Below are 13789 nucleotides of genomic sequence, written 5' to 3' on the forward strand. Positions count from 1 at the left end.
TGTTGGGGCCATCTCTATGTAGTAGTACTTGTTTCCTCTCTGCAGGTGACTATGCTGTTTCCTTCATTATGAAAATCACTACTTTGGGTGGACATTGCGGGTTTGACATTGCGTGTCTTGTCTTGTGACATGCTTGACTTGTGTCAAGCATTTTAGTAAATGAAAGTCTCTGAAATCTTCAGTGCAAGCTGTTCTGAGAATGAGCTGGCATTTATTCTGAGCTTATATCGCAAGGCCTGTAAGACGTTGTGCTCAGGAGTGTGAATTCAGTGGCCCATTTCACTTTGTTGGAAATGGAAGGAAAAAGCGCAACCATGTGCTCAAGTTTAGGTGCATATTGGAGAACCCCAAGTCATCAAAATTACTTCACGGTATGCCTCTTAATGACGTAGTTTTGGCATGTAAAAAGCTCAGTGCTAAATGTTATTAGAGGATTTACATGTCTGTTTCATTGAGGGAGCATCTTTAATTTAATTGATCTCAATCTTAATTTCAGACATGTGTGAATAAAAACATGGCTGCGGAGAAGGAAAGAAAAAGCCGCTCAGTTGTGGCTTTATGGAGCTCACTTCCCCCGGACACATTGGTAGAGTGGTATACACGCTGCAGAAATAGCACAGACATGAAAAAACTAAAAATAGTAGAAGAAACAAAGAAATGAACACTGTTCACCATAAAAATGTGTGCCAATACAAATACAGTCAAAGCCCTTTATGAAAGACACTGATTTAAGAGAAAAATGGTTATAAAAGACACCAGCGTGCCTACAGTAAAATACAGGTTGATAAAAAATTGTATGCCTGGTACCCTGCTTATAAGGGAAATCTCATATGCAAGACAAGAATTGCTGCCCGGAGCATGCCTCTCATAAGGGGTTCAACTGTACTCAATCTTTGTGGGTACATTAAAAGAAAGTTGTGGTCACAAAAAAAATTTAAAATAGCAGGCAATGCAAACATTAACTCAATAGGTTTCGAAGAGAGTTGAAAGAAATTTTGCTTTCGAGGTGTGATAAAAGACGAACTTGTTAAGCAGAGAAGGCAATGTATAGCGTACGGCTTGAAAGCCGTAATTAGTGCGTAGGTGAGGCACAGACTAATACTCATGGAGGCTTGTAGGGTAATAGAGAATGTTGGTGATAATCCATTCATCTTTATGAAGATGAGTGGACTATCTTGGTTGTGTTGGACTGGCATAGCACCACTGGCGTCTTTTCTTCTTATTTTTTTGTGATATCATGCACCTGATTGCTTAGGATTTGAACTTGGTAGCTTGAATATATATGTTATCATATTGTGTGCACAGTAAAAGAAATCTATCTCATCAGTAATGTTGATTGATAGATAGTACATGCACTACATGGCCAGAAAAAGAACAGAAATAGCAGAGCTGGTTTCAACTCATGGCTATAGCCTCATAAAAGATGCTGGAATGGTGCTCCTTGTGTAATTTTCTTGAAATTGAATTTCTCTGAAGCAACTGAAGTAGAAATCGAAACTAACAGTTTGAGTCTATCACGTCTCACTGAGATGAAGCATGATGAAAAGAAGGGATGAAATAAAGTAAAAAAAAGGCCTTACTGATTTTGTGTGCATTTTATATAAATATAGAATTGGGTGAAATTCTGTATGAATATGAAATTAAATGGTGCAAAGAAATGCAGGAAATGGCACTAGCTCACATAAAATAGTGACAATTGAGGGTTTTCTCATATAAAAAAAAAGAACAATATGTAGTGAGTGTGCATGTAATCATGCAATTTACAGTCGTGACATAGCGGCATTCCTTCCTCTGTGCAGAAAAGAAGGTAAGCTGGGCTTGGTGTCGTTGCCGACAAGGCACATCATTGTGGCGGCCGGTGATTATCAGGTGGAGGCTCAGCTGGAAGAGCAGTTGGCCATGGCACACTACCAGTACACGGGGGCCACGGTGCATGTGCACCCGGTGCTCTCATCGCTGGTCAACTACGCGCAACCGGTCAAGTTCCAGGGTTTTGACGTGGCCGAGGAACGAGCAATCCACTTCAACATGTCCTCATTTGCTGAGACAGCTGCTCTCGGATGCCTCAAGTCGCAGGCCATCGAGTTTGTCAAGTATCCTTTGTTGCATAATGTCACTCTTATTGCAAAGGGACAGTTAAATGGGTTAAGTTTATTAACTCAGCTTTCGTAAGCAGTGACACCTAACTTTGAAATGTCTCCATAAACAATCACGGCTTCTTTTTGTAGTAGTAAAATAAATTAGAACGCTGTATGCTTTTGTTTGAAATTTCTCACCTCATAAAATTCTAAATAAGTGCTTAGTGTGCACCAAGCTTTGCAGTGCGTCACATCCTGGCAATCATTATTCATAGCTGAGAGTTTGGCTAAATGTGATATGACTGCTCACATGCAAGAAAGCATATAAGCTTGAAAATGCCAAGGTTGTTTAGGCCTCATCAGCACCTCCTCTATTTTTTCAGTGATGGAGTGAAGGAGCGAATTTCAATGGGAAGCGGCAGTCGGGGCTAGTCAGCGTTTTGCCGCCAGCCGCTGCAGCTGGAGTAGAGATGCCGCCGCCGTCTCTCGCGCAAACGAATGCTATAGCTGCATTCGTAGCTACTATACAGCTCGGTTTTCGGCTTTATTCACATTGTTTAAGGTGTAATGGAAACTTCGAAATGAGAATTGTGAAGCACTTGTGTTTCTGGACACCTAGCTCATTTCGAAGGCATGTGTCGTTCGCGACTACTTGATCGAGACGCTCGTGCGTTGTTTGTTATACCAGATAGCGCATGCCAGTAATCCGCGGAAGATTGTTTTGTCACCGTGGCGTTCGCTTGACTAAGAGTTGCTTTTTTGACTAACTGAAAGTCGATTTCTGAGAGAACATTTTTCCAGGAACTAATAATAAGAGCTTGGGTGCCTAATGTTCCCCAATCCTTGCTACTCTCTAGTGGCGTAGCACATTATGCGCAAGCCTGGAGTTCGTGAACTAAATAGGTTAGGTTAGGTTAGGTTAGGTTAGGTTAGGTCAGGTCAGGTCAGGTCAGGTTAGGTTAGGTTAGGTTAGGTTAGGTTAGGTTAGGTTAGGTTAGGTTAGGTTGCTGCACCCATCTACCGGAAATACACCGTCATCACCCTCAAACCATATTGGAGGATCTTCGTAACTGACGTTATCAGCGGCCTCACCTCCACAGGTCGCAAAATGCCACTAGACTGTTTCCAGGGATATAGGTCATCATTCGTTTCCTTCGTAGCATTACATGTGTTGCCTCCCCAAAAAAAAGCAAGTGTCAGAAAATGCGGAACTATGGCGGGTGATTTCACCATTTGAGAGCTTAAACAATGAAATTATTGTGAAATAAACAAGAACACCTCCATATGGGGTGCGATTTCTGCGATAATTGCCTATGTTTTGAACAGGTGCTGTTAAAGTCTGAAGTCTAATGCTGACTCTCAACTTGAGCCAAGCAAGGTGACAGGCATAAAAAATGCGGCCTGCGGTCAGTTGCTTGAGCTTGTCTGTGTATTCGTGGACGGATTGTTGTAGCCTTAATATCTGGCTGCTCAGCTCTGTTTCTTTCTTTTTTTCTCTGGCCTCTTAATTCAGCAGTGAGCATAGTAGATGTTGAATGGCTGTGGGGTGCCCATAAGCTACCATTCAGCTTCGAGGCGTACCGTTAGCATTGCACACGGGAGTGATCACAAGGCAGCGTTTCTACTGATAGACTCATTTGTTGACTGTTCAGATGCAGCGCGCTCCCGTTCAGCTGGGATCTCACTTCTGTGCCAAAGTGCGCCAAACGAGATTTGCTGCGCCAACCTGATAAAATCGACAGAAATTGCGCCAAACTGCGCCAAACCGTCTATCTCAGGGTTCCGCAACATGTGGCCTGCGGGCCGCGTGCGGCTCCCGGCACGTCAGAAATCATAAAATCGCTAGACACTGTAATTGCGGCAGTATTTAAATAACTATAATTAATGTTTTAATTACCGGAAACAGCAGTCAAGTCTAGTGAGAGAATTCTTTACTTTCCTGTGAACCGGCCTATAACACCTACATACTAGGTTTTAAGATGACTCCGTCTCCGCTGCTACCCTCTGCGCCGCAGTCGCAGCGTGGCCAGCACGTGACGAGAAAGCAGGAGGTTTTTCACGCAGAGACAAGAAGATCGGCATTTGAGAGATAACCAACACTCAACGGCAGCTTTTCTTTTAGGGGCGAAGCTCCTTAAAGCGGCACCTGTTTGTCCCTTGTAGTGGTGCATAACATGTCTTCTGCTTTGACCTGCAAGGTGGTGCCGGTGGGAGATTTCTCCTGTGCATTGTTTAACAATAAAAATTTTGCAGCGGTGCGTTAACTAAAAGCGGAATTCTCCTGTTTCTCATTCCTCATTAGCAGCCATTTGCGCGTACATTGAGCACCATCTGACATGAAAGGATTTCTACGTTATACTCGCTGGGCATAACCTCCTTGGTTTTAGAAAGGGTTAGCTAGCATTGGGCCGCAGTGCCATGAATACAGTGAACTAGTATATACCATGAACTCGAAGTGGTTAAAGGTTGGAAGTAGACACGAAGCACAAGCCGTAAGAAAGTGTGCGTGTGCCACCTCTCATTTAGTCCTTGGAATGTCGGCTGGATGGCGGTGCTTCTATATGCGAAATATATGATGAAAAAATGCGAGATGGTGGACTTGGAGTGTTGACTAGATGGACAAACAGACACACAGACAGATGCATGGACGGACGCACGGATGGCTGCACAGACGGATGGACGCATGGACAAACGCAGGGATGGACACACGAATGGACGTGCGCACGCACGGACAGGTGAATTGACGCACGGGCGGTCACACAGACAGATGCATGGATGGACGAAGAACGAATAGACGGACGAATGCTTCGCCCCACTCTTCATCATTCATCCCGTGGATATGCTGCCATTTTTTTCTTCTCTCTTCGCGTGCGGCGTTGAAAGGAGAAGGGTCTCTACATGGCAGAGACGGAAAAGGAAGAAGCGTGGCACAGGCGGGTCCCAGATCGGCACTTGCATACCTGTCATCTCTTCCGATTTTTCTGTAAAATGTACGAATTTTGATTGTGTGTACGATTTTACGAATCTTGCCTGAAATTTACGAAAAATATTTCTTTATCGTTAAAAAGTTAAGTTAGTAAGATAGCGTGGCCTACACAATTTGCTACAGTGCATTGTCTTTGCTGGTCACGGAGGCCATAATAACAGCGTTGTGCTATATTCCGCCACCAGGAAAGAACTATATATATTGGTGTTATCACCACATACTTTCGAAGTCTCCCGCATTGTCGAGAAGATTCCCGGATTGCAAATATTTTTTCGGTGTGTAAGGTTGCCATGAAAATCTCCCAAAAATTCAAATGTGTGTGCGAGATCTGGCCGCATTGACAAAAATGCAAGCCAGTCCATTCCAGGCTTCTTACGAGCCCACGGCATTATAAACGAATTTGAGAGGCGTTCGTCCAAACTTATAGCAGAGTCTCAGTGATGCGAAACCGCGACAGATACGAATTCTTGAAATTCCCCAGCCAAATTTATGTGTCCATTGGGCCAAAATTCGAATATTCCAAACACTTTTCCTAATCGCGACGTGTGATATGAACTTTAGTACAGAAACCGTCGAACGAAGGTTGATCGAGAGCAGCGTGCTCGAAGCTTTAGAAGTACGCATGTGATCAGTACACGCAGTGTCTTGTACAATGCGATTGGTTGTTGTTGCCACAACCGCTGTGGACGAAACCACGATCGTTTGACACGATCATGTATGGCGACGACGTTACTGACAGAACCTCTAAAGTGTGCGTGTGGTCAATGTTCAACCAGTCAAACTAACGCTGCCTTCCGCAAGCTCTCTAAAGAAAACCGCAGCAGTTGTGACCATAGATAGCATAAAACGGCTTAGTTTTGAACACACGTGGATTAATTACTAAACTATCATTTGCTGCAACCGCCGCATACGAAACGGCGATCGCGGCATTATGCGATAGTGATCTACGAGCTCCGAGGGTACGTGGTTGACGCAGCGGTAGATTAAAGGCAGTAAAGATGTAAAGAAGGCTAGGAGCGTTTTGGCGTTCCTGTCCCAAGAATCTAGTAGTGAGCAAAGCCACAGATTTGACTCGCGCTTTCGAGACAGCCAGCTGCCCCGTCCCATCCGTTCATGTGTGAAGACATACGCGAGTTGTTTTCACGAAAATCGAATTTTTGTGCTAGCTGTTTTGATAACGCTAAATTTCAGGAGCATTCCCGCTCCCCCTTTGAGACTCTCATCTTAGTGGGAAACCCTACTCTTGTGTGTTTGGCCACTTCAAGCCATTATGAGACCGCAACGTCGATGTTAGCGCTTACGTTTAAGACCCCCCCTCTTGTATTTTACGATGTTTTTTTGTTAACATATTTTCACAGCGCAAGACTACGAGTAGTTACAACGTTACTACAGAAGAAGAGACAAGGACAGAAAGAGCGCTGCTTTTTCTTGTTTTTATATTGGTGCCGAAAATGGGGGGGCAATAATTCAGCACATCGATTTGACTTATGGCGGCAAAACAAGATTATCCTTGTCGCTAAAGTCAAATCCCTTACAGCTACAAAAAGTTTAAAAAGTTCTAAAAAAATCGATGTCCCCCCCCCCCCCCCCCGCTCGGGGATTTTTTTACTTTCTCTGTTGCGAGGTTGAGGCTGGCAAGTGTGCATTTGAGAGATACCAAATATTATCCACCGCAGCCTTTCCTTTTCTACTTTTCCTTCTTGGCACGCAGATTTGAGGTGTCCGAGGTGCCGCCGTGAGATTGAGTGTGATTCTGAGGGCGTTTTTGGAGTGCCGTATGTTCAAATAACCGTCGCAAGTGCTTGCGCATTCTTATTAAGTTAGGTATATCGTTTTCGCCCATCGGAATACAGATAGCTTTGATGGGACCACAGCGTGAGTTCTAATTACACTCAAACCTCATAATAACGAAGTTATTTTGTTATAACCTCGTTATTTTGTTATATTCATTACTTCATTATATCGATTATAACAGTTTGTGGTAATGTATGCTCAAATGGGCGCACACCTATAAGCATGCAAAGAAGAAAACCGCCTCGCTGCCCGATGTCTGCTACGCGACCACTCGTGCGATGGAAAATAAACACAGTCGAACCTAATTATTTTGAACACGCCTAATCCGAACTTCCGGTTAATTCGAGCTCACGCTGAGGTCCCGTCAAAGCTATGTGTATTCCTATGGGCGAAAATGCCCTGTAATTCGAACGCGCAAGCACTTGCGACAATTAATTCGAACATACCGCACTCCGAAAAGGCTCTCAGCACTATGCCCGATCCCACGGCGACACCTCTCAATGCTGCGCGCGAAAAAGGAAAACAAGAAAAAGAAAGAATCAACTGCGGCAGATTGTTTGCTCTTTCTCAAATTTTTTGTGATCTGCGATGCGCCTGTGCCACGCTTCTTCATTTTTTGTTTCTGCACGTAGAGACCCTTTTCCTTTCAAGGCAGCACAAAAAGAGAGAGGAAAAAAAAGTGTCACGGAGAGTCCTCCTTTCTCAGTGCAGAGGGTATATCAGCCATGGTAGCACTGGAGACGCAGCCGTTGCCGTCATGAGAGAGAAATCGTTATGCATCGCAGTGCAGCTTCTCGGTCATGTGACCTGCTGAGTGCTTTCTCAATCCTCTCCGCTGGCTGTGTGAGGAGGACAACTCTCTCGGCCGCGCAGGGCGTGGCTGTAAGGTCGGCGCGGGAGTTTTGAAAGAGTCCTGCCGAACGAGCATCAAACTCCGCAGAAAACTATATACTTAACACACTGGTCGGTTTCTTTTTGATAGACTATTTAATTGACTAATTTAGTTCGTTATATTCATTTTCCGGTGAATTTTACTTCGTTACAACAAAGTTTAGAATGCATGATTCTCAATGGAGCTTTCAAAATGAATTTCATTTACTTTGTTATATCTATTATTTTATTATATCCTGTTACATTATAACAAGGTTTGAGTGAAAACGGAAGTTCGAATTAAGCGTGTTTGAATTAATGAGATTCGACATTAGTAAATTACGCTTTCATGATTCCAAAATCACCATGCTTCCAGGGATATAGGTCATCCTCCATTTCTATGAGAACTCTCTGGGTAAGTAAAAAACGTGCAAAAAAAAAATTTGGGTGGCTTCACTAGTTGCTTTGTTGCATCAATTGCCATGAATTTATAAATTTTGATGTTTTTTTAGTAGGCCCTACATAGCTCTTAAGTACTAAAAAGAAAGTAAATTGATTTCTGAGATGGCTCTAGACTTAATGTAATGTACTAAGTCTGAGGAAATGATTTTGAGTGAATATTGCTAAAGTATAAAAATACTCATTGAAATTCGTGGTGCCACGTGCAGAGATTTCAGCGTAAAATTCAAAATATGTAATTTATTAATGTATTACCGATATTTTCTTCAATTAATAAACCTGAGATAGTAAAAAGAACAATGTGAAAGTTCTCGAAGCCTTGTTCAATCTGAAAAGATCCTGTGTTCTAGGTCAGCGTTCATTTATTATTAAAGTGTTTGTAATAGTTTCTTCTCAGAAGTGCTTCATTATGAATATATACCTTTGTCAAAGTGCTCCCAATAGTAAGATTACCTGCTCCTAAACTAAAACTTTACTGCTCTAAAACGCTTCTAATAGCAAGATTATCTGTTACAAATGCTCCAAAACTAAAATTTGACTGCTCCAAAGTGCTCTAAAACTAAAATTTGGCTGCTCCGAAAGTTTCTCCAAATTGGCAGTTCCAGTGGGATCACTGCATTAAGTGATACCAATTGCGATGTTGCTAAACGTAGTCTTCAGCTGCCACTAATAGTAAACTATAAAATTCTGGGGTTGTTGATGAATGAAATCATCATTACGTGAAAACGTCCTCATATGACGTCACATATCATAAATGTTTGTGACACCCCCGCAGGGGCGCCTGCGCAAGTAGGCGTTTGGTGTGTAGCGACACCACGGACCCGAGCTAACGGGGGAGTTTCGGCTCCCTCCCACGCCTAGCCGTGCGTGGCTTTGCCGTGCCCGGGGAAAAGGGGATCCTGGGGGTTGAGCTGACGCTGGGTGATTGGACCTTTAAGGCCCCCCGGCAGAGGCAACACACCCCTTTGGCCCCGGCTTCACGTAGACGGCACCCCTGGGCTGACCCACCCAGGGGAAATCGGCAGTCGCCTTTTACTATCTCTCTCTTCCTACATCTTAGTCTTTTCTCATCTTTAAATCGGTCCTGTCGTCTTCTCTCTTCCATTTACTTCCGATTTTTCCTGGCGGCAAGGGTTAACCTTGTGTAATTACTCAACCTTGAGTAGTTATATTTGGTTATAGTGGCAATGTACGGCTGGCGTCTGCAGCCTTATGCTATTAAGTGCTTCAGCGTCCCCTGGTTGGACTCCATGGTGGGTGGTCGCCATTGCTGCCGAAAAAAAGTACACTACTATGGGAACACCTGCATTTCCCCATCTCCTAGATCGTCTTCCGCTTAAGAGGGGACGCACCGATGAAATATTAATTTTCAACCAACCCAGACACTGTTTTCCGAAATTTCATGTAGTGCACAGCGAAAAGCCAACAAAACAAGCCAGAGCCATATCTCCATTTCTCGTTGCTAAATCTCTGACTGAGCTCTTTGGCCCAGGATACAAGGTTACAAAGATGGCTAGCGGAGACCTTCTCCTTGAGCTGCCAGAAAAACACCACTATGAAAAACTTGGCGGTCTCAAAGCATTTGGTAATATCCCAGTATCTGTTTCACCTCATAGATCAATGAACACCTCACGCGGAGTTGTTTCAGAAGCAGACCTTCTTGAAATGTCTGAACAGGAACTGCTTGAAGGGTGGAAAGAGCAGAATGTCACGGATGTGAAACGAATCGTCATCAGACGCGACAGCAAAGAAATACCTACCAAACATATAATACTCACTTTTGCATCTAGCACACTGCCTTCATCTATAGACACAGGCTACATCAAACTCTCTGTCCGTCCCTACATTCCAAATCCAAGACGATGTTATAAATGTCAACGATTTGGTCATGGCTCGCAGAACTGCCGGGGTCAGGAAACTTGTGCAAGATGTGGTAGCCACGGCCACCCATCTGATAACTGTGTTACTACGCCTCACTGCGTGAATTGTGACGGGGAACACGCCGCGTATTCGCGTTCGTGTCCTAACTGGAAGAAAGAAAAAGAAATAATCACTCTTAAAGTAAAAGAAAACATCACATTCAAGGAAGCAAGACGAAGAGTGTCGCCATTTTACGGCGCAACATATGCTGATGCGGCGCGTCAGGGGGCAACGCCGCACCAGCCCTCGCCACCCCTTCGGCCCGCGCAGAGCGAGCCGTCGGCTGTGGCACCTGCCCCCAAGTCGGCTGTAGCCCAGGTTACACCACCTACTCTCAAACAGAGACCGGAGACTCCAGAGTCTTCGGGTCTCAAGGCCTCCCCTCACCAGGTGAGGCCCAAAATCCAAACTAACAGCCCGCACGTGCGGACATCCAGTGCCTCCGAGGAGGCAATGGATACGTCGGCACCCTTGGGTCTCGCTTTTCGTACACACAGCATTATTTTACATTCACCATGAACACTCAAATTATACAATGGAACGTCAGGGGCCTCCTCAGAAACCTTGACGACATCCAAGAACTCCTACACGAACACTCACCAAAAGTGCTGTGTGTACAAGAAACACACCTAAATTCAAAACACACAAATTTTCTTCGTAGATACGTTATTTTTCGAAAGGACCGAGATGATGCCATGACATCATCCGGAGGTGTTGCCATCATAGTAAATCAAGGAATTGCATGCGCACACTTACAACTCCAAACATCCCTTGAGGCAGTGGCTGTTCGAGCGGTTCTTTTCAATAAACTGATCACAATCTGCAGTATTTACATTCCTCCTAGCTATCAGCTGCAAAAACGTGATTTATACTTTTTAATTGATGAACTTCCGGAGCCCTATGTTCTCCTTGGAGACTTCAATGCGCATAGCAGGCTATGGGGTGATTCTCGGTATGACGCGCGAGGTCGACTGATCGAACAGTTCCTTCTCTCGTCGAGCGCGTGTCTGCTGAATCGAAAAGAACCAACCTATTATAACCTCGCTAATAACACCTACTCCTCCATAGACCTGAGCATAGTATCTCCATCTCTTGTGCCTCTACTCCAGTGGAAAGTTGTCAGTAATCTGTACGGAAGTGACCACTTCCCCGTAGTTTTGAGCACAACGACAGTAACTGAGTGTCCACCACGTGTTCCCAAGTGGCTCATAAACAGAGCCGACTGGGAACAGTTTCATACTATCGCTTGTCTAGGTTGGAATGACATCTGTACTTTGAACATTGATGTTGCTGTGAAATACTTCACAGCGTTTTTGATTGATGCTGCAACAAAATGCATCCCACAAACAAATGGACACCCTGGAAAACGATGTGTGCCATGGTGGAACTCTGAATGCCGAAACGCGCGCAAACAGCAAAACAGAGCTTGGAGGCTGCTTCGGAACTCACCGACAGCCGAAAATCTTGAAACCTTCAAGAAAATAAAGTCTCAAGGCAGGAGAACGCGTCGGCAGGCCAGAAGAGAAAGCTGGCAGAAGTTTTTGTCAGGGATCAATTCTTACACACAAGAGGCCAAAGTCTGGAACATGGTCGGTAGGATAGCAGGGAAACAAGTACACACACTTCCACTCGTAAACACTCAAGGTGATACCTTGGAAGATCAGGCAAACTTCCTCGGGGCACATTTTGAACGGGTATCCAGCTCGTCCCACTATACTGACACTTTCCAAAAATACAGAACAAGAATAGAAAAGCAGAAACTCGAACACAAATGCACTAGATACGAGGCATATAATCAAGCGTTCAGTCTAGCTGAGCTGCGAATGTCTCTAAACTCCTGCAGTACTTCTGCCCCAGGTTCTGACCGTGTCGTATATGAAATGTTAAAAAACCTACCGATCGAAACACGAAAAACCTTACTTTGTTTGTACAATGCTATCTGGTTTTCTGGCACTATTCCTAACTCCTGGAAAGAGGCTATTATAATTCCCATTTTGAAAGAGGGCAAGGACCCTTCTTTACCTTCGAGTTATAGGCCTATTGCACTCACAAGCTGCTTGTGCAAAATCTTCGAAAAAATGATAAACTGCAGACTTGTACATTTCCTTGAAACAAACAATTTGCTCGACCCATTTCAGTGCGGGTTTCGAGAAAGTAGATCCACCACAGACCACCTTGTTCGTATCGAGGCACAGATCAGGGACGCCTTCGTCCATAAACAATATTTTCTCTCTGTGTTCCTCGATATCGAAAAGGCTTATGATACTACATGGCGTTTCGGAATTCTAAGAGACCTGTCCCACCTTGGCGTGCGCGGAAGAATGTTTCAAATAATCGAAAGTTACCTGTCAAACCGGACATTCCGTGTCCGAGTGGGCACGGCTCTTTCCCAAACATTCGTCCAGGAAACAGGCGTGCCACAAGGTGGTGTACTTAGCTGCACACTTTTTCTCATCAAGATGAATTCCTTGCACTTGTCCATCCCTCGCAATATGTTTTATTGTACATATGTCGACGACGTCCAGCTTGGCTTTAGATCTTGCAACCTGGTAATGTGCGAGCGACAGGTTCAGTTAGGTTTAAACAAGGTCTCCAAATGGGCAGAGGAAAACGGATTCCGACTGAACCCACAAAAGAGCACGTGTGTCTTGTTCTCCCGAAAGAGAGGCATGCACTCAGAACCTGACATTGAATTGAACGGTCAACGTCTGTCTGTCAATGCGGAGCATAAATTCTTAGGATTAATCTTGGACAACAAGTTGACCTTCGTACCGCACATCAAGTATCTAAAAACAAAATGTTTAAAAGCCATGAATGTTTTAAAAGTGTTGTCACGTACTACGTGGGGTAGTGACAGGCAATGTCTCATGACCCTGTATCGAAGCCTCATTCGCACCCGCTTAGATTATGGGGCCATTGTTTATCAGTCTGCGACTCAAAGTGCTTTGAAGATGCTGGACCCCGTGCACCATTTGGGCATCCGCCTTTCTACGAGTGCTTTTCGCACCAGCCCCGTAGAAAGCCTTTATGTTGAGTCAAATGAGTGGTCGCTTCATCTGCAGAGAACTTACATCTCCTTTGTTTATTTCCTTAAGGTGAAAGCAGATAAGAAGCACCCCTCATACTCCACTATTAATGATTTGTCGAGCTCCCTTCTGTTTGAAAACAGGCCTTCGATGAGGCAGCCCTTCTCAGTTCGCCTGAAAAGTCTAGCTGAGGAAACTGGAGTCTCACTTGAACATAGTTTAATGGCTCCTGTAGCATATCTGCCACCGTGGCAATGGCAGACTATAGACTGTGATGTGTCCTTTCTTGAAGTTACAAAACATGCGCCTATTGCCCATATCCAAACATACTTCCTGGAACTTCAACACAAATACACACGTCCTGAGTTCTTTACAGATGCCTCCAAGTCCAACTCCTCTGTGTCCTACGCTGTTGTCGGCCCATCCTTCTCGGATGCTGGCCCTCTACATCCAGGCACAAGTATCTTCACAGCGGAAGCTTACGCGATACTTGTGGCAGCTAAACACATCAAACAATTACACATACAAAAAGCAGTAATTTATACAGACTCCCTCAGTGTGGTAACGGCTCTGCACAGTCTTAAAAAACAAAAAAACCCGGTCCTCATCTCACTTTACTCCATTTTGTGCACACTCTACACACTCAAATAACATGT

General features: G+C 44.4%; 1 protein-coding gene across 1 annotated transcript in view; it reads left to right on the forward strand.

The window, feature by feature from the left end:
- Positions 1-13789, forward strand: part of norpA (no receptor potential A) — a 553315-nt gene that overhangs the window by 334110 nt on the left and 205416 nt on the right. Inside the window, exon 23 of the mRNA XM_075865873.1 lies at positions 1882-2093. Coding sequence (XP_075721988.1) covers positions 1882-2093 — 212 coding nt within the window. The remainder of the gene's footprint in view (positions 1-1881; positions 2094-13789) is intronic.

Source organism: Rhipicephalus microplus, chromosome 6 (genome assembly GCF_043290135.1).
Source record: "Rhipicephalus microplus isolate Deutch F79 chromosome 6, USDA_Rmic, whole genome shotgun sequence".
NCBI classification, from domain to species: Eukaryota; Metazoa; Arthropoda; class Arachnida; order Ixodida; family Ixodidae; genus Rhipicephalus; species Rhipicephalus microplus.